General features: G+C 44.7%; 1 protein-coding gene across 3 annotated transcripts in view; it reads right to left on the reverse strand.

Moving 5' to 3' along the window:
• The window catches only part of LOC134919229 (E3 ubiquitin-protein ligase TRIM65-like), a 130,240-nt gene that overhangs the window by 51,986 nt on the left and 59,425 nt on the right, over positions 1–18,829 (reverse strand). For 2 of the 3 annotated variants that reach the window (XM_063920421.1, XM_063920420.1), the window contains 2 exons: positions 15,318–15,551; positions 3,659–3,681 (listed from right to left, as the gene is read on the reverse strand). In XM_063920421.1, the coding sequence (XP_063776491.1) occupies positions 3,659–3,681; positions 15,318–15,551 (257 nt within the window). The remainder of the gene's footprint in view (positions 1–3,658; positions 3,682–15,317; positions 15,552–18,829) is intronic. The other variant, XM_063920422.1, reaches the window with a different exon arrangement.

Genomic DNA, 18,829 nt, shown 5'->3' on the forward strand with positions numbered 1-18,829 from the left:
GGAGAGTCAGGGAGCTTCCTTTCAGCGGAGCTGTGAGGGAGAAATGGCGCCAGTGTGCTGAGGGAGATAGTTCCGCCCCTTTTTCGTCTGACTTTTCTCCCGCTTTTTTAAGGAATCTGGCAGGGGTATTTATCACATATATAGCCTCTAGGGCTATATATTGTGATTTTTAGCCAGCCAAGGTGTGTAATATTGCTGCTCAGGGCGCCCTCCCCAGCGCCCTGCACCCATCAGTGACCGGAGTGTGAGGTGTATGAGGAGCAATGGCGCACAGCTGCAGTGCTGTGCGCTACCTTGGTTTAGACTGAAGTCTTCTGCCGCTGATTTTCCGGACCTCTTCTTGCTTCTGGCTCTGTAAGGGGGACGGCGGCGCGGCTCCGGGACCGAACATCAAGGACGAGTCCTGCGGTCGATCCCTCTGGAGCTAATGGTGTCCAGTAGCCTAAGAAGCCCAATCTAGCTGCAAGCAGGTAAGTTCGCTTCTTCTGCCCTTAGTCCCTCGTTGCAGTGAGCCTGTTGCCAGCAGGTCTCACTGTAAAATAAAAAACCTAAAATAAACTTTCTTTTTAGGAGCTCAGGAGAGCCCCTAGTGTGCATCCAGCTCGGCCGGGCACAAAAATCTAACTGAGGCTTGGAGGAGGGTCATAGTGGGAGAAGCCAGTGCACACCAGGTAGTCTAAAAGCTTTCTTTTAGTTGTGCCCAGTCTCCTGCGGAGCCGCTATTCCCCATGGTCCTTTCGGAGTTCCCAGCATCCACTAGGACGTCAGAGAAATGCATTTACCATCAATGGTTTTGGTTAAAGACTTAGTCAGTTTATTCTGATTGGCTGACAGCAGGCCAGCCCCCGATTACTCCTTCCTTCACTATAGGGGAGTTGTAACAAGCAGTGAGCAGAGTGAAAATGGAAGACAAGTGGAGTAATTGCCCATACAAACCAATCATCCTCTACCCATCATTTATAAAGTACAGTACATTCTACCTTTCGATGGGTATAAGCAGATTGTTTGCTATAGGTAACAGTTCCTCTTCACTTCTTCATATATCTATCCCTAAAGTTAGTTATTTCACAGCTACAACAGTACCAGAAAGATTACAAACCAAATGAAACTGACTTATTTGGCACTCAAGGCAGTGGTTCCCAAACTGTGTGCCGTGGCACCCTGGGGTGCCGCGGGACACTTGCAGGGGTGCCTCGGGTTGGTGGTCCAGGACCAATTCAAAATATTTATTATCCATGTAATAGGAAAAACTAGTACTTGTGGCTGCCAGTCATAAAATATGTGTACAAACAGAAGCAAATCTTGTCCCTCACCACATAACTGAACCTAAGTATGACATATAAACATCATTTACTTAATTTCATATTTTTTATAAATTTCCCAATTAGAAACTTTTGGACTAGGGGTGCCGTGATAAAAATTCTGATACTCTAGGGCGCCGTGATTCAAAAAAGTTTGGGAACCACTGACTCAAGGTAATGTACACTGATTGAAATGTAAAATGAATAGCTATTAGGCATGATTTAAAATGGTTACTGAGACTACCACAAAACAATACCCATATAAGGCAATATTAAAAAAAAAAAATGTTTTAAGTGATTTATAAATCAGTTATTTAAACCTATATATTACTATTAAACATGGATAACTGAGGAACATGTTTTTTAAGCTATATTATACTTAACTGTGTTTGGATTATTTTTCACTTAATTTGGTTCACTTTTCTTGCCCCCACTTGTGAATTTTTCCACGTGTGCCTGCCCCTATTTTGTTGTACGCAATCAGCTTACCTTATGCTGCCTCACTTTTATGATTAATACAACAACTTTAAAAAAAAAAAATATTGTTTCAACTTTTTTTGGTTTGTGGAAACCAGTTTCTTAGAGATTCATATTTTCATGAAAAAAAAAAATTGAATCCTGCTTATTATCTTAATAATGTGAAACGTAGCTATGTATTAGAAACTTGATAAACAATGGTTAATGCTTTCTAACATTAAGGGGTATACTCAATTAGGGTCGAAAACTGCCGTCTGTCGAAAATACATCAGTTTTCGACTTTTTAAAGTTGAATAGTGATTCGACCTATTCAATCCCATCAGTTTTTATTCGACAAGTCGTGGAATTAGACTTGTCGAATAGTACATGAATCGGCGGTATAGCTGCCGATTCACGTACTTTTGAGTGAAACGGGGCCAAATTCGACAGGTTTTGGCCCCCATTTCTGACCATAAAAAATAAATAAAAAATGTTGGACTGAGATGAGGGACCCAGAGGAGGAGAGGGGGAAGAGCCGTGGGGAGACGGGGGGACAGCCGGGGGCAGACAGGGGAGAGCAGTGCTACAGCACAGCACTGCAGCAGGATGTCTCACAGCAGCGTCCACCCGCCTCCAGCAAGCAAGGTCACGCTTGCTGGAGCCGGGTGGACATTGCTGTGAGGTTTTGGGGCTGTGAGACAACCTCCTGCAGTGCTACTGTAGCGCTGCTCTCCTCAGTCTGCCCGCGGCTGTCCCCGCTGCTCCCCCCCCCTCACCTCCTCTGGGTCCCTCATCTCAATTCGACTTCTAAAAAGTCGAATTGAGATGAGATTGAAAAGGGGTTGTCGGATCCACTCCGACAAATGCATGTCGGAATGGATCTGACCCCAATTGAACATACCCTTAACAATCCAAAAGATACTAGGTTTTGGTAGGATTTATTTTACTAAAACCATTTTTTTTACTTATTATTCATATTTACTTATGAATATGTGTAGACAAACTAAACATCTAAAACATAAAAAGAACACTCAATAGTACTGAAGGGTTTGAATTTTAATGAACATGAAGGAGATTAAAACCATTATGTGTTTCTCTGAAATGCCTCTTTAATGTGTTTGAGTTATTTACCCTTTAAGATTGAGAATGTTAGTTGTGGTTTTCTCCTGTCCTAGTAAAATGTTAGGGTAGGAGTTTGTGGAGTCTTCGCTGTTGCTAGGCAGATTTAGTACCACTCTGATTTGGTTCAACCTCCAACCCTCCCTATTTCTTTGTTGTGTGTGAATTTACTGCATTAGTTCATCTCACTCAAATGAAGAAAACAAGCAACAAGAATGTGAAAGAACGGGGTACAAAGTAGTGAAAACTTTTTTCTACTTTTCTTGCATTTGCTTGTTGCAAAATAGGGGTTCACTACGGCTGGCCGGCGGTCGGGCTCCCGGCGACCAGCATCCCGGCGCCGGGAGCCCGACCGCCGGCTTACCGACAGCTTGGCGAGCGCAAATGAGCCCCTTGCGGGCTCGCTGCGCTCGCCACACTACGGGCACGGTGGCGCGCTACGCGCGCCACACTATTTTATTCTCCCTCTATGGGGGTCGTGGACCCCCACGAGGGAAAATAATAGTCGGTATTCCGGCTGTCGGGCTCCCGGCGCCGGTATACTGAGCGCCGGGAGCCCGACCGCCGGCAAACAGAAGACCACCCGCAAAATAGAGTAAGGTACACATTAACAATCTTACTTTTGATTATATTCTACTATAGGTGGGACGAGAAAGCTCTTGGCACATTGAATGGATCCCTAAGGGTCCTGTTTATAAACTATGAATAGCTGCATACTGTAGACTGCACATTATATCCACAAATCACACAAAACATTAATAGGATACATGAAAAATACTTACTTTTCATTTAGGTCACACGCCGCCTATAAATTGAAAGAACAGGGACATTTTAAATAAACAAGTTTGTGTGCCAACTAAGGACACTTCGCAATACACTAAACTGAAAACGCCACATAATGCTACACGGAAATCCCGTAAAAAAAATAAAAATAATAATAATAATAATAATAATATATATATATTTATTATCACGACAGCACTCAAAGCCTATGTATATAAAGCAAAAAATGGTGGTGCAAGGCAGCAATAAATATAAAACTCACTTCTCCAGAGATACAGAAAAAGTAGACAAGCCAGCACTCACATGTAGATGAAAGAAAAGCAGGATTTATTCCTTAACCAAACGGCATGGTGAAGTACAGCAAATACAGAAAACACAGCCCGACAGCTGGTCTTGAGGAAGACCAGTCAGTTGAAACAGCTGTCGGGCTGTGTTTGCTGTACTTCACCATGCCGTTTGGTTAAGGAATAAATCCTGCTTTTCTTTCATCTACACGTGAGTGCTGGCTTGTCTACTTTCTCTGCTTCGCTGGAGAAGTGAGTGATATATATATATATATATATATATATGGCATTGTAATGAGAAAAGTAATGTTTTAAAACATCATAACAGATTAAATGTGCACCTTCATGCTCTCCACCACCAAAAGAGTACAGATACAGTCTAAGAAGTAAAGAACTACAAATTTAACGCTCCGGAACTCTACCAAAGGTCTTTATTCATTCACTAATGCTTATGGCCATATAGCTACCTTCAATTAGCAGAAGAAGAAAAAATTAAAGGCTGTAGAGCCAGTGGACTCTACAGCCTTAAACCTCTGTTTGCTGGGGGGCAACTGCAGTCAAGAGACCAGTTGAACTGCATCGGAGAGCAATAGCCGCAAAAGAGTAACACACTGTTGCGGTGAAACTATTTACAAAATAAATCAAATGATGCTCTTAAATACATGTTAACATTTTAAATGGCATAGTATAATAAATGTGATGATGATTGTGCCCTGTAAGTTTCATAGGTTTCCAGGCCAGCAGAGTTATGTCCTAATATAATATAGATAATTTCTTATATTATTTATATGTAATTCTAGGCAGGTGTGGAAAAAATGCTGCAAAGTACGAATGCTTTTAAAATTAGAAGTGTAAAAAGGAAACTATTATCAATTAACGAAATGCAAAGTGAGTGAACAGAAGAGAAATCTAAATAAATCAGTATTTGGTGTGGCCACCCTTTGCCTTCAAAACAGCATCAATTTCTCTAGGTACACTTGCAGTTTTTGAAGGAACTCAGCAGGGAGGTTGTGCCAAACATCTTGGAGAATAAACCACAGATCTTCTGCGGATGTAGGCTTGCTCAAAGCCTTCTGTCTCTTCATGTAATCCCAGACTCGATGATGGGGTGGGGGGGTCCATATCATCACCTCCAGGACTTCTTGGTCCAAATGTATTAAGAAGTGGAGACTGATAAAGAGTGATAAATGACCAGCCAATCAGTTTCCTAACTGATATGTCACAGGCTGTGTTTGAAAAATGACAGGAGTTAGTTGGTTGGCTGGTCATTTATCACCCTTTATCAGTCTTCATTTAGAGGGGTATTCAATTAGTGCCGTTTTTTTCAGCCAGTCGAAAAAACTGCACTTTTTGACCATTTGTAGGTCGAATTTACATTTGACCTATTCAATGCCTGTGCCGTGTCCTCGACTGGTTGAAAAATCCAGCACTGGTGAAAACCACGTGTATTGGCGAATTTGCCACCAAGTCAAATGTTTTGGAGTACTCGTGGGCATTTTTGCCCATGCAGATTAGACAAAAAAAAAAAAAAAAAAAAAAGAAGGTGCAACGGAAATGGATTAAAAAATGGGCGAAAATGCCTGTAACTGAATACCCTGTGTTGAATTAGTGCCATTTGCCATTTTATCGGACCAGTTGAAAAAACTGCACTTAATGAAATATCCCCCTTTAGCTCTTGTCCTTTATGCTGAAGATAGTTGTTAATGCATTGGCTGTACGTTTGAGGTCATTGTCCTACTGCAGAATAAATTCTGAGCCAGACGTCTCCCTGATGGTACTACATGATGGGTAAGTTCCTGCCTGTATTTCGCAGCATTGAAGCACAAAGAAACGAGCAGTAAAAACATTGGTCAGCCAAGTCAACTTAAGTGTACCAGATGAAAGACATCATGCTTAAAGGTGTGTACACACGGAGCAATATGGCTCAGCGATGTTGACTATATAGTTAAAATCGTTAAGGAAGTTTGTGTATATCGCTCTGTGTGTACGCAGCGAGCAATAGCGATGCGCGTCCCTGCCAGGTGACTATCTCTATGAAAGACTCTGCAGTCAAGTCAATTTGAACAGTCGCTGGAAAAGTGAAAACATCCCCCTATTTAAATGAGTTAGTCAAAATCGCCTCTAGCCAAAATCACTTGCACACAATCAAAATCGCTGGTAAAGTTAGTCAAAATTTTCTACTGCCAGTTCAAGGTAAAATCTGTCAGTCAAAACCGCTCCATGTGTATGGACCTTTAATTTCCTTCGAAATCTTAAGATGTGCATCAGTTTAAAACAGACAGAAGCCAGTGGAACCCAGGTATAGCCTTCTTCATGATAGAATTGCATCCAAAAATACACTTAGACATGGAAACAAGGCCAAGCGACTAAACTATGCACAAAAACATAGGAACTGGGGTGCAAATAAATGGCAGTAGGTGCTCTGGATTTAGGAGCCAAAATGTGACATATTTGGCTGAAACAGAAGGCAGTTTGCTTAAAGGCTGGAGAGCGGTATAATAATGTGCCTGCAGGCAACAAGTGAGGCATGGTGGAGGTTCCTTGCACCTTTGGGGTTGCATTTTTTAGCAAATAGAGTTGAAGATATGGTCAGGATTAATGGTGTTCTCAATGCTGATCTCAATATCATCAAGTCTGTCAGGGATTACATGAAAAAACTAAAGGATTTGAGCCTACATCTGCAGAAGATCTGCAGTTAGTTCTTCAAGATGCCTGGAACAACCTCCCTGGGGAGTTCCTTCAAAAACTGTGTGCAAGTGCACCTAGAAGAATTCATGCTGTTTTGAAGGCAAAGGGTGGTCCCACCAAATACTGACTTGATTTAGCTATCTCTTCTGTTCATTCACTTTGCATTTTGTTAAATAAACTATTAAACTTCTATTTTAAAAGCATTCTTACCGTTTTGCACACCTGCCTAAACCTTTTGCACAGTACTGTGTGGGATATATATATATAAAATCATTTATATATTACATATTCAGGAACGCTGCAAGACCTTTACCACAAAACATCTGAATTCTCAGCTGTACCAATTTAATTTTGGTTTTACATATTTTTGAAAGTCCTGTCTGAAATACTACTGCTTTTTCCCTACTCTCACAATTTCTCTCAAGTCTAACAGTCTTCTTTAAAACTCATCTTATGCAACCTTATAATCTTCTCTAAATTTTGCTTGTAACTATTATTGTCAAACATACACTTTACAACACTGTGCTTTTACGCCTGCAATTCTACAGTTCTGTCTCTATCATAGTGTCCACTATCCCCCATGTTTTTTTCTCTCACCCATTTACCTCACCTACGGTATAATACATATACACGTTTTCATCCGCCTTCTCCATCACTCCTCGTCTACCTAATCATTTATTTTGCCCCTTCCTCCCACCTCTAACTGACCCCCCCCCCCCCCCCCCCCCCCCCACTCGTGTCTCCTACTCTCTCCCCTCTGCTTCCCTTCCTGGATACCCCACCATTCAGCCCAGCTCCCTCCTTCCTTTCAGTCACTTCCTCTTCTCTATCTGCAACACACTGCACTCCCGCCATGCTCTCCTCCTGCAGTTTCCCCTCCTAGCTTAGAAGTCAGCACCAACACCACGTCCACTTTATCCCTGCCATTCAAATCAATCTCACCTCAATGTTACAGAAACCTTGACAATCTCATTTGCATCTCTCCCACAAACCCACACCCACTGTCCTATTCCCTATGGAATGCCAGATCTGTTTGTAACAAAACTGGTTCCCACCCATAACCTTTTCATCCTCAACTCCCCGCATCTTCTTACCATTACAGAAACCTGGATTAACCCCTGACATCACTTCTCCTGCTGCCATCTCTGCTGAGGGCCTCACATTCTCCCCCAACACCACCACCTCGCTAAGAAGGTGGTGTTGGGGTCCTTTTACCTTCTAGCTACTCCTACCCCCGAACAGTCCCTTACATTCACTGGTCATCTCCAGACTGTAATACTGTAATCTTCTATCTGGCATCCCTGACAAATGACTCTTCACTCCAATCTATCCTCATTGCTGCTGTCCGGCTCATCTTCCTCACCAAACGTACTACATCCACCTCCCGTCTCTTACAAGCCCTTAATTGGCTCTCCCTATCCTTCAGAATCCATTTCAAACTGATTACCTACTGCCTACGGATTACCTCTTTCCTCTAAGATTTTGCATGTGCTCATCCCTTTCTGGAATGCTCTACCTCTTTCCTCAGACACTCCACAAAACTTCAAACGGGCTCTTAAGACCCACTCTTCACCAAACCCAGCCGTCTCTCATCCTGAGACCTCTGTCCGACACTCACTTTCTACTCCATCTGTGTCACCCATCTGTGTGCCCCTCCCCTTTAGAATATAAGCTTTCAAGAGCAGGGCCCTCTTCTCTCATGTGCTTTTCAGTCTATTACTTAACCCATCTTCTTTTCAATACCCCTTTGATGGCACCTAGTCCCTCGGTTTTCTGCCGCCCTGATACTTATTTGTGACACAGCTATGTTTATATACCCTGTACTTGTCCTATATGGTCTTGAATTGTAAGTCACTGTTTTCTTGTTTTGCTTATGTACTCTGTAATTGGGCACTGTGGATACCATAAATAATAATAAGAAATTACTCACCGGTAATTCTATTTCTCGTAGTCCGTAGTGGATGCTGGGTACTCCGTAAGGACCATGGGGAATAGACGGGCTCCGCAGGAGACTGGGTACTCTAAAAGAAAGATTAGGTACTATCTGGTGTGCACTGGCTCCTCCCTCTATGCCCCTCCTCCAGACCTCAGTTAGGGAAACTGTGCCCGGAAGAGCTGACATTACTAGGAAAGGATTTGGAATCCAGGGTAAGACTCATACCAGCCACACCAATCACACCGTACAACTAGTGATAACTATACCCAGTTAACAGTATGAATAACAAATGAGCCTCATTAACAGATGGCTCATAACAAAACCCTTTAATTAAGCAATAACTATATACACGTATTGCAGAGAGTCCGCACTTGGGACGGGCTCCCAGCATCCATTACGGACTACGAGAAATAGAATTACCGGCGAGTAAATTCTTATTTTCTCTGACGTCCTAGTGGATGCTGGGTATTCCGTAAGGACCATGGGGATTATACCAAAGCTCCCAAACGGGGGGGAGAGTGCGGATGACTCTGCAGCACCGAATGAGCAAACTCAAGGTCCTCCTCAGCCAGGGTATCAAACTTGTAGAATTTTGCAAATGTGTTTGAACCCGACCAAGTAGCAGCTCGGCAAAGTTGTAAAGCCGAGGCCCCTCGGGCAGCGGCCCAAGAAGAGCCCACCTTCCTCGTGGAATGGGCTTTTACAGATTTAGGATGCGGCAGTCCAGCCGCAGAATGTGCAAGTTGAATCGTGCTACAGATCCAATGTGCAAGTTGAATCGTGCTACAGATCCAGCGAGCAATAGTCTGCTTTGAAGCAGGAGCACCCAGCTTGTTGGGTGCATACAGGATAAATAGCGAGTCAGTTTTCCAGACTCCAGCTGTCCTGGAAACATAGATTTTTAGGGCCCGGACTACGTCCAGCAACTTGGAATCCTCCAAGTCACGAGTAGCCGCAGGCACCACAATAGGTTGGTTCAAATGAAAAGCTGATACCACCTTTGGGAGAAATTGGGGACGAGTCCTCAATTCTGCCCTGTCCATATGGAAAATCAGATATGGGCTTTTACACAACAAAGCTGCCAATTCTGACACACGCCTGACCGAAGCCAAGGCCAACAGCATGACCACTTTCCACGAGAGATATTTTAGTTCCACGGTTTTAAGTGGCTCAAACCAATGTGATTTTAGGAAATCCAACACAACATTGAGATCCCAAGGTGCCACTGGAGGCACAAAAGGGGGCTGAAAATGCAGCACTCCCTTAACAAACGTCTGAACTTCAGACAGTGAAGCCAGTTCTTTTTGAAAGAAAATAGACAAGGCCGAAATCTGGACTTTTATGGAACCCAATTTTAGGCCCATAGTCACTCCTGACTGTAGGAAGTGCAGAAATCGACCCAGCTGAAATTCCTCCGTTGGGGCATTCCTGGCGGTGATAATGTTTTGCCGTCGCATCCTTCCTAGCTTTTATTAGCGTAGGAATGACTTCATCTGGAATGCCCTTTTCCTTTAGGATCCGGCGTTCAACCGCCATGCCGTCAAACGCAGCCGCGGTAAGTCTTGGAACAGACAGGGCCCCTGCTGTAGCAGGTCCTGTCTGAGCGGCAGAGGCCATGGGTCCTCTGAGATCATTTCCTGAAGTTCTGGGTACCAAGTTCTTCTTGGCCAATCCGGAACAATGAGTATAGTTCTTACTCCCCTTTTTCTTATTATCCTCAGTACCTTGGGTATGAGAGGAAGAGGAGGGAACACATACACAGACTGGTACACCCACGGTGTCACTAGAGCGTCCACAGCTATTGCCTGAGGGTCCCTTGACCTGGCGCAATATCTTTTTAGCTTTTTGTTGAGGCGGGACGCCATCATGTCCACCTGCGGCCGTTCCCAGCGATTTACAATCAGCTTGAAGACTTCTGGATGAAGTCCCCACTCTCCCGGGTGGAGGTCGTGTCTGCTGAGGAAGTCTGCTTCCCAGTTGTCCACTCCCGGAATGAACACTGCTGACAGTGCTAGCACGTGATTCTCCGCCCATCGAAGAATCCTTGTGGCTTCTGCCATTGCCATCCTGCTTCTTGTGCCGCCCTGTCGATTTACATGGGCGACTGCCGTGATGTTGTCTGACTGAATCAGAACTGGCTGGTTTTGAAGCAGGGGTTCTGCTTGACTCAGGGCGTTGTAAATGGCCCTTAGTTCCAGAAAATTTATGTGTAGGGAAGTTTCCTGAATCGACCATTGTCCTTGGAAGTTTCTTCCCTGAGTGACTGCCCCCCAACCTCTGAGGCTTGCATCAGTGGTCACCAGGACCCAGTCCTGTATGCCGAATCTGCGGCCTTCGAGCAGATGAGCTCTCTGCAGCCACCACAGCAGAGACACCCTGGCCCTCGGGGACAGGGTGATCAACCGATGCATCTGGAGATGCGATCCAGACCACTTGTCTAACAGATCCCACTGAAAGATCCTTGCATGGAACCTGCCGAAGGGAATTGCTTCGTAAGAAGCTACCATCTTTCCCAGGACTCGCGTGCAGTGATGCACCGCCACCTGCTTTGGTTTCAGGAGGTCCCTGACCAGAGATGATAATTCCTGGGCCTTCTCCGGGAGAAAGACCTTCTTCTGTTCTGTGTCCAGAATCATGCCCATTACAGCACACGCGTCGCCGGAATCAGCTGTGACTCGGGATATTCAGAATCCAGCCGTGCTGATGCAGCACTTCCTGAGAGAGTGCTACGCTGACTAGCAACTGCTCTTTGGACCTCGCCTTTATAAGGAGATCGTCCAAGTACGGGATAACTATGACTCCCTTCTTTCGGAGGAGCATCATCATTTCGGCCATTACCTTGGTAAATACCTGCGGTGCCGTGGACAGACCAAATGGCAACGTCTGGAATTGGTAATGACAGTCCTGTACCACAAACCTGAGGTACTTCTGGTGGGGTGGATAAATGGGGACATGCAGGTAAGCATCCTTGATGTCCAATGACACCATAAAATCCCCCTCTTCCAGGCTTGCAATTACCGCCCTGAGCGATTCCATCTTGAACTTGAACTTTTTTATATAAATGTTCAAGGATTTCAAATTTAGAATGGGTCTCACCGAACCGACCGGTTTCGGTACCACAAACATTGTGGAATAGTAACCCCGTCCCTGTTGAAGGAGGGGTACCTTGATTATCACCTGCTGAAGATACAGCTTGTGAATTGCCACCAGTACTACCTCCCTTTCTCTGAGAGCAGCAGGCAAGGCTGATTTGAGGTAACGGCGAGGGGGAGTCGCCTCGAACTCCAGCTTGTATCCCTGTGATACTACTTGCAGAACCCAGGGATCCACCTGTGAGCGAACCCACTGGTCGCTGAAGTTCCGGAGACGCGCCCCCACCGCACCTGGCTCCGCCTGTGGAGCCCCAGCATCATGCGGTGGACTTAGAGGAAGCGGGGGAAGATTTTTGATCCTGGGAACTGGTTGTCTGGTGCAGCTTTTTCCCTCTTCCCTTGCCTCTGGGCAGAAAGGAAGCGCCTTTGACCCGCTTGCCTTTCTGGGGCCGAAAGGACTGTACCTGATAATATGGTGCTTTCTTAGGCTGTGAGGGAACCCGAGGTAAAAATGTCGACTTCCCAGCTGTTGCTGTGGAAACGAGGTCCGAGAGACCATCCCCAAACAATTCCTCACCCTTGTAAGGCAAAACCTCCATGTGCCTTTTAGAATCCGCATCACCTGTCCACTGCAGAGTCCATAATCCTCTCCTGGCAGAAATGGACATTGCATTAATTCTAGATGCCAGCCGGCAAATATCCCTTATTGCATCTCTCATATATAAGACGACGTCTTTAATATGCTCTATGGTTAGCAAAATCGTATCCCTGTCGAGGGTATCAATATTTTCTGACAGGGTATCGGACCAAGCTGCTGCAGCACTACACATCCAAGCTGAAGCAATTGCAGGTCTCAGTATAGTACCAGAGTGTGTATATACAGACTTCAGGATAGCCTCCTGCTTTCTATCCGCAGCCGTATCCTGAGACGGTAGTGCCACCTTTTTTGACAAGCGTGTGAGCGCCTTATCCACCCTCGGGGATGTCTCCCAACGTAACCTGTCCTCTAGCGGGAAAGGGTACGCCATCAGTAACTTTTTAGAAACCACTAGTTTCTTATCGGGGGAAGCCCACGCTTCTTCACACACTTCATTCAACTCGTCTGACGGGGGGAAAAACCACAGGTTGCTTTTTCTCCCCAAACATAATACCCTTTTTAGTGGTACCTGGGTTAATGTCAGAAATGTGCAACACATTTTTCATTGCCGTAATCATGTAACGGATGGCCCTAGTGGAATGTACATTAGTCTCGTCCTCGTCGACACTGGAGTCAGACTCCGTGTAGACATCTGTGTCTGCCATCTGAGGTAGCGGGCGTTTTTGAGCCCCTGATGGCCTTTGAGATGCCTGGGCAGGCACTGGCTGAGAAGCCGGATGTCCCACAGCTGTTATGTCATCGAACCTTTTATGCAAGGAGTTGACACTGTTGTGTAAAACCTTCCACAGATCCACCCAATCTGGTGTCGGCCCCACAGGGGGTGACATCACACTTATCGGCACCTGCTCCGCCTCCACATAAGCCTCCTCATCAAACACGTCGACACAGCCGTACCGACACACCGGGAATGCTCTGACTGAGGACAGGACCCCACCAAGTCCTTTGGGGAGACAGAGAGAGAGTATGCCAGCACACACCACAGCGCTATATAATCAGGGATTTACACTAACACAAAGTGATTTTCCCTATAGCTGCTTTACATATACAGTTTTCGCCTAAATTTAGTGCACCCCCCTCTCTTTTTTACCCTTTGAGCCTGGAAACTGCAGGGGAGAGCCTGGGGAGCGGTCTTCCAGCGGAGCTGTGAAGAGGAAATGGCGCCAGTGTGCTGAGGGAGATAGCCTCGCCCCCTTCTCGGCGGACTTCTCCCGCTCTTATATTTATATTATGGCAGGGGATTTTTGCACATATATAGTTTTTTAGACTATATTATGTGCTGTTTGCCAATGTAAGGTACTCTAATTGCAGCCCAGGGCGCCCCCCCCAGCTCCCTGCACCCATCAGTGACCGGAGTATGTGATGTGCATAGGGAGCAATGGCGCACAGCTGCAGTGCTGTGCGCTACCTTAATGAAGACCGGAGTCTTCAGCCGCCGATTTTCAGGATGTTCTTCTTGCTTCTGGCTCTGCAAGGGGGACGGCGGCGCGGCTCTGGGACCGGACGACCGGGGCTGGGCCTGTGTTCGATCCCTCTGGAGCTAATGGTGTCCAGTAGCCTTAGAAGCCCAAGCTAGCTGCAAGCAGGTAGGTTCGCTTCTCTCCCCTTAGTCCCTCGTAGCAGTGAGTCTGTTGCCAGCAGATCTCACTGAAAATAAAAAACCTAACAAATACTTTCTTTACTAGAAGCTCAGGAGAGCCCCTAGTGTACAACCAGCTCGGGCCAGGCACAGATTCTAACTGAGGTCTGGAGGAGGGGCATAGAGGGAGGAGCCAGTGCACACCAGATAGTACCTAATCTTTCTTTTAGAGTGCCCAGTCTCCTGCGGAGCCCGTCTATTCCCCATGGTCCTTACGGAGTACCCAGCATCCACTAGGACGTCAGAGAAAATAATAATAATAAGTATACACACCACCCATTTTTTTGATCGAGAAGGGACAATACTAGTGAGGACAACAGTTGGGATAATGAATATACAGGGCACCTTCCCCAAGAGCCCTAATGTATGCCTTTAAAATCCTCCTAGACAACGCAAAGAAAACAATGTTGAATGCGCTGATACAACAATATGGTTTTCTTCTGCATGAATTACATCTGGCTATAGTACATTACTTTAGCTCAAGTACAAAAAGTGGTGTGGTGCAGTATAGCACAGCGTTACCTACAGTACCAACACTTTGTTTTTTGGTCATTGTATTTGTTCATGAGGACTATTCTACTGAGGCAAAATGAGCAGCATAGAACACATCCCTTTGCTTACCACTGATTATTACAAATCCTCTCTTATATGGTGGTGGAACTGCATCTATAAAGAGCCTCATGACAATGCAAGAAAAGCTGTGTCCTGTGGGTTTCTATATTTTTAAACACATCTGGGAGAGATTCCTAATGAATTCTGTTTGATTTTAAATTGCAAATTCACAATAAAAGAAAAAATCTCCTGTCTGCAAAGGACCGCTGTAGGCCTGATTAGTGTGATACAAATTTCTTTGAGTACAAAACCAGGTTTTCATAACTCGCTTGAATAAGCTGCACTATTTTAGTGAGCTTGCGATTCTGAATTCAAGTATCATTTACATCTGTAGACCGTTAGCGTCAAAACGAAGTTCCATTTTTAAAGTGAGTGTCAAAAGTGTTTTACAGTATACTGTATATATTATGCACTTTACACAAATCACTGAAACCTGTAGATCCGCTAACTGCTACCTATTGACCAAGTGTCATTTTATCCCAAAATAAGTACACTTACTTCATTCCTTCATCAGCAGGTTTGTTCTGCAACAAATTGAATAGTTAAAGGAGTCCAACTCCAAGAGATTTATTCACGAAGAGGCATTTTTCAAAACCATGGAATTTCTAAGTATACATTTAAACCCAAACTGTTTTAAATTTATTATTGCAGATTTAAATAATGCTGAAAATTGGCATATTTTGGGGGAGGGAGAATGACCTTTGATTGATAAACGCGTGTCATACCATTTATTACAGATTTTGAAAAATCACCTGTAGAAAGGTTTTTGGTTCCGATACATCCACAAGTTTTTCACATTCTGGTAAGAGGCTTCCAACTTTTTTCATGTGGTGAACTCTCATTTGTTTACGCACTTCACTCCACTTAATGGATTTACTTTGAGTCTCTTGAATAAAGTCCAAAAGCTGCCGTTTTTTCAAATCTAAAGCTTCCTGCACTTTATCAAATGCAGCTGTAACCACATTAGTATTTTTTTGTAGTATATCCTAAAAACAAAATCATGCCAAAATCAGACATAACCAAAATCAAACAGAGGTAACAAGTGCACTGTTTGACAAGAGTCTATGGGGAGATCCTGTACTCTCACTGACATTCATGTGTTTTTTAAAATGAAAAAGCAACTGAAAATAAGCTGGTCATACAAGTACATTTCTAAATAAGGCTATAATGTTAAATCATAGGTAAAGGTCACTAAAGTGACAACGCTATTAAAATAGCATTATAAAAATCCGACACTTTTTTTTTTTTTAATAAAAATACTGCTTGAAACAAATTAGAAGAATATCATTTTGCAGTAGTTTTATTTGAGTTACTTATCCAGGCTGATCATTTTCATTTAACCTGCAATATATTTTCAAGTGGCTTATCATGTGACAAGGGTTGCTCAGACTGATACACAGACTAGTGGCAGAAAATGTTTACATAGAGCCCGATTTAAATTTGGAAGTAAAGCAAAATAAGCAAGTAACATTGTATATGGAACAATGCTGAGATGCAAGGAGAACAAATACTGTACATTTATATTTTTTCTGTGCAGGGTAAATACACTCTGTTTTTGTATGCATACTGCCTTATTTTTACATTTAGATTTCAGTTTGTACACACTCCACCCAAATCTAAAATCTCTGCACGTTACATCTGCCCCACCTACAGGGCAACATGGTTTTGCCCAGTTACTTTATGTTTTACGTCCAAATCCATAGTTTTGTTACTAGTACTTAAATACACTTAAAATATAACTAGTATATTTTCCCAATTGGAAAATGCATCAGACTTTCTGCCTGCTTACTGTAGTAAAGGGGGAAATTATCTTTCTAGATTAAAATGCCAAAAGACAACTGCTGTGTACAGTGTAAAGAATACTATTGATTTTCCTTAAGAATGAGCGATTAAAACAGGATTTTAAATACCTACCGGTAAATCCTTTTCTCGTAGTCCATAAGGGATATTGGGGACACATTAGTATGATGGGTATAAATGGGGTCCAAAGGAGCCAGTGCACTTTAAATTTCTTCCAATGGGTGTGCTGGCTCCTCCCTTCTATGCCCCCTCCAACAGGCAGTTATAAGTAAAACAGTGCCCGAAGGAGAAAGGACATACTTGAGAGAAGGAACATAACGAGAAGTGTTGTGAGATTTATACACCAGCACATCATAACATAACTGGGCCAGCAACATAAACAGCAACGGCTGAATAGGTAACACAACAGAGAACCTGCAGAAAAATTGCCGCACAGAGGCGGGCGCCCAATATCCCTTATGAAATACGAGAAAAGAATTTACTAGTAGGTATTTAAAATCCAATTTTCTCCAGCATCCACAAGGGATATCAGGGACACATTAGTACGATGGGGATGTCCCAAACCTTCCAGAACGTGCACAGACATCTGTAGAACTGCCTGCCCAAAACTGGGTATCCTCTTTGGCCAGGGTATCAAACTTGTAGAACTTCACAAAGGTGTTCTTCCCCAACCAGGTAGCGGCTTGGCATAGTGCAAGGCCGAGACCCCATGGGCAGCCGTTCAGGAAGAGCCCACCGATCTAGTAGAGTGGGCCTTTAGAGACTTAGGAACAGATAAGGCTGCAGACACATAGGCCTGTTGGATAGTAAGTCGAATCCAATGAGCAATGGACTGCTTCGAAGCAGGGCAACCCTTCTACTGCGCATCATAGAGCACGAACAAGGAATCAGTCTGTCTGATCCGAGGAGGAGGAGCAGCGTCAGAACAGGATGGAATCACAATAGGTTGATTCAAATAAAACGCGGAAACAACCTTCGGCAGGAACTGCCGTCTAGTCCGGAGCTCCGCTCTATCCTCATAAAAGACCAAATACAGACTTTTATACGATAAGGCCCCCAATTCTGAGACACGTCTAGCAGAAGCCATGGCCAGTAACATAACCGTCTTCCACTGTCATCAGAGGTTCAAACCAGGACTGTAGAAATCGTAATATCACATCCAAATCCCAAGGAGCTTTAGGCAGCACAAACGGAGGTTGGACGTGAAGCACCCCTTGCAAGAAGGTCTGAACTTCAGGCAGTATAGCCAACATCTTTTGGAAGAAGATTGAAAGACAAAATTTGAACCTTAATGGATCCCAGACGTAAGCCTTGATCCACTCCAGCCTGCAGGAAACGAAGGAATCTTCCTAAGTGAAAATCAGCAGATGGAAATGTGCGTTCCTCGCACCAGGAGACATATATCTGCCAGATATTATGATAGTGTTTTGACGTCACAGGTTTTCCGGCTTGCACCATAGCGGCAATGACCTTTTTGGAAAGTCCCTTGTGAGCTAGATGTTCCGCTCAACTTCCATGGCGTCAAACAAAGCTGTCGTAAGTCCGGGTAGACGAACGGGCCTTGTTGACGAATATCTCTTCTGAGTGGTATAGGCCAAGTGTCTTCGACGGACATGTCCAGAAGATCAGTGTACCACGCTCTCCAGGGCAAGCAGAATTGCTTGTGCTCCTTGATGCCGACTCATCTTGAGCACCTTTATGATCAACGGAATCGAAGAAAAAACAGCTGGTAAGGCCAAGGCAATGTCGGTGCATCCACTGCTCATGCCGGATGGTCTCTGGTTTGCGAGCAAAAGGAGCAAAGTTTCTTGTTGAGGCAAGATGCCATCATGTCAAACTGGGGGCAACCCCACTGGTCGATGATCTGTTGAAACACTTGTGGATGTAGGCCCCACTCCCCTGGGTGCAGATCGTGGCGATTCAGGAAATCACCTTCCCAATTGTCCACTCCCGGAATGAAGATTGCAGACCGTGCTAGTGAATTTCTTTCCGCCCAAAGGAGGATTCTTGATGCTTCTCGCATGCAGGCCCTGCTTTTTGTCCCACCTTGTCGATTGAAGTACGCCACAGCCGTGACTTTGTCCGACTGCACCTGGATTGCCGGATACCGGAGCAGAAGTGAGGTCTGAATCAGGGCATTGTAGATCGCCCGAAATTCCAGGATGTTGATCGGAAGTAGGGCCTCTTGGGCAGACCACCTGCCCTGGAACTGCACCCTTTGGGTGACAGCCCCCCGTCCTCTCAGACTCACATCAGTTGTGAGGCGAATCCAATCCTGAATTTCCGAAGCGTCGACCTTCCTGGAGATTGGAAGACTGCAGCCACCACAGGAGTGAAATCCTGGCCCGGGGCGACAGTTGAATCATCCGGTGCATCTGATGATGGGAACCGGACCACTTGTTCAGGATGTTCCGTTGAAAGGGTCTGGCATGAAACCGTCCATACTGGATGGCCTCGAACGAGG

Source organism: Pseudophryne corroboree, chromosome 1 (assembly GCF_028390025.1).
Source record: "Pseudophryne corroboree isolate aPseCor3 chromosome 1, aPseCor3.hap2, whole genome shotgun sequence".
NCBI lineage: Eukaryota > Metazoa > Chordata > Amphibia > Anura > Myobatrachidae > Pseudophryne > Pseudophryne corroboree.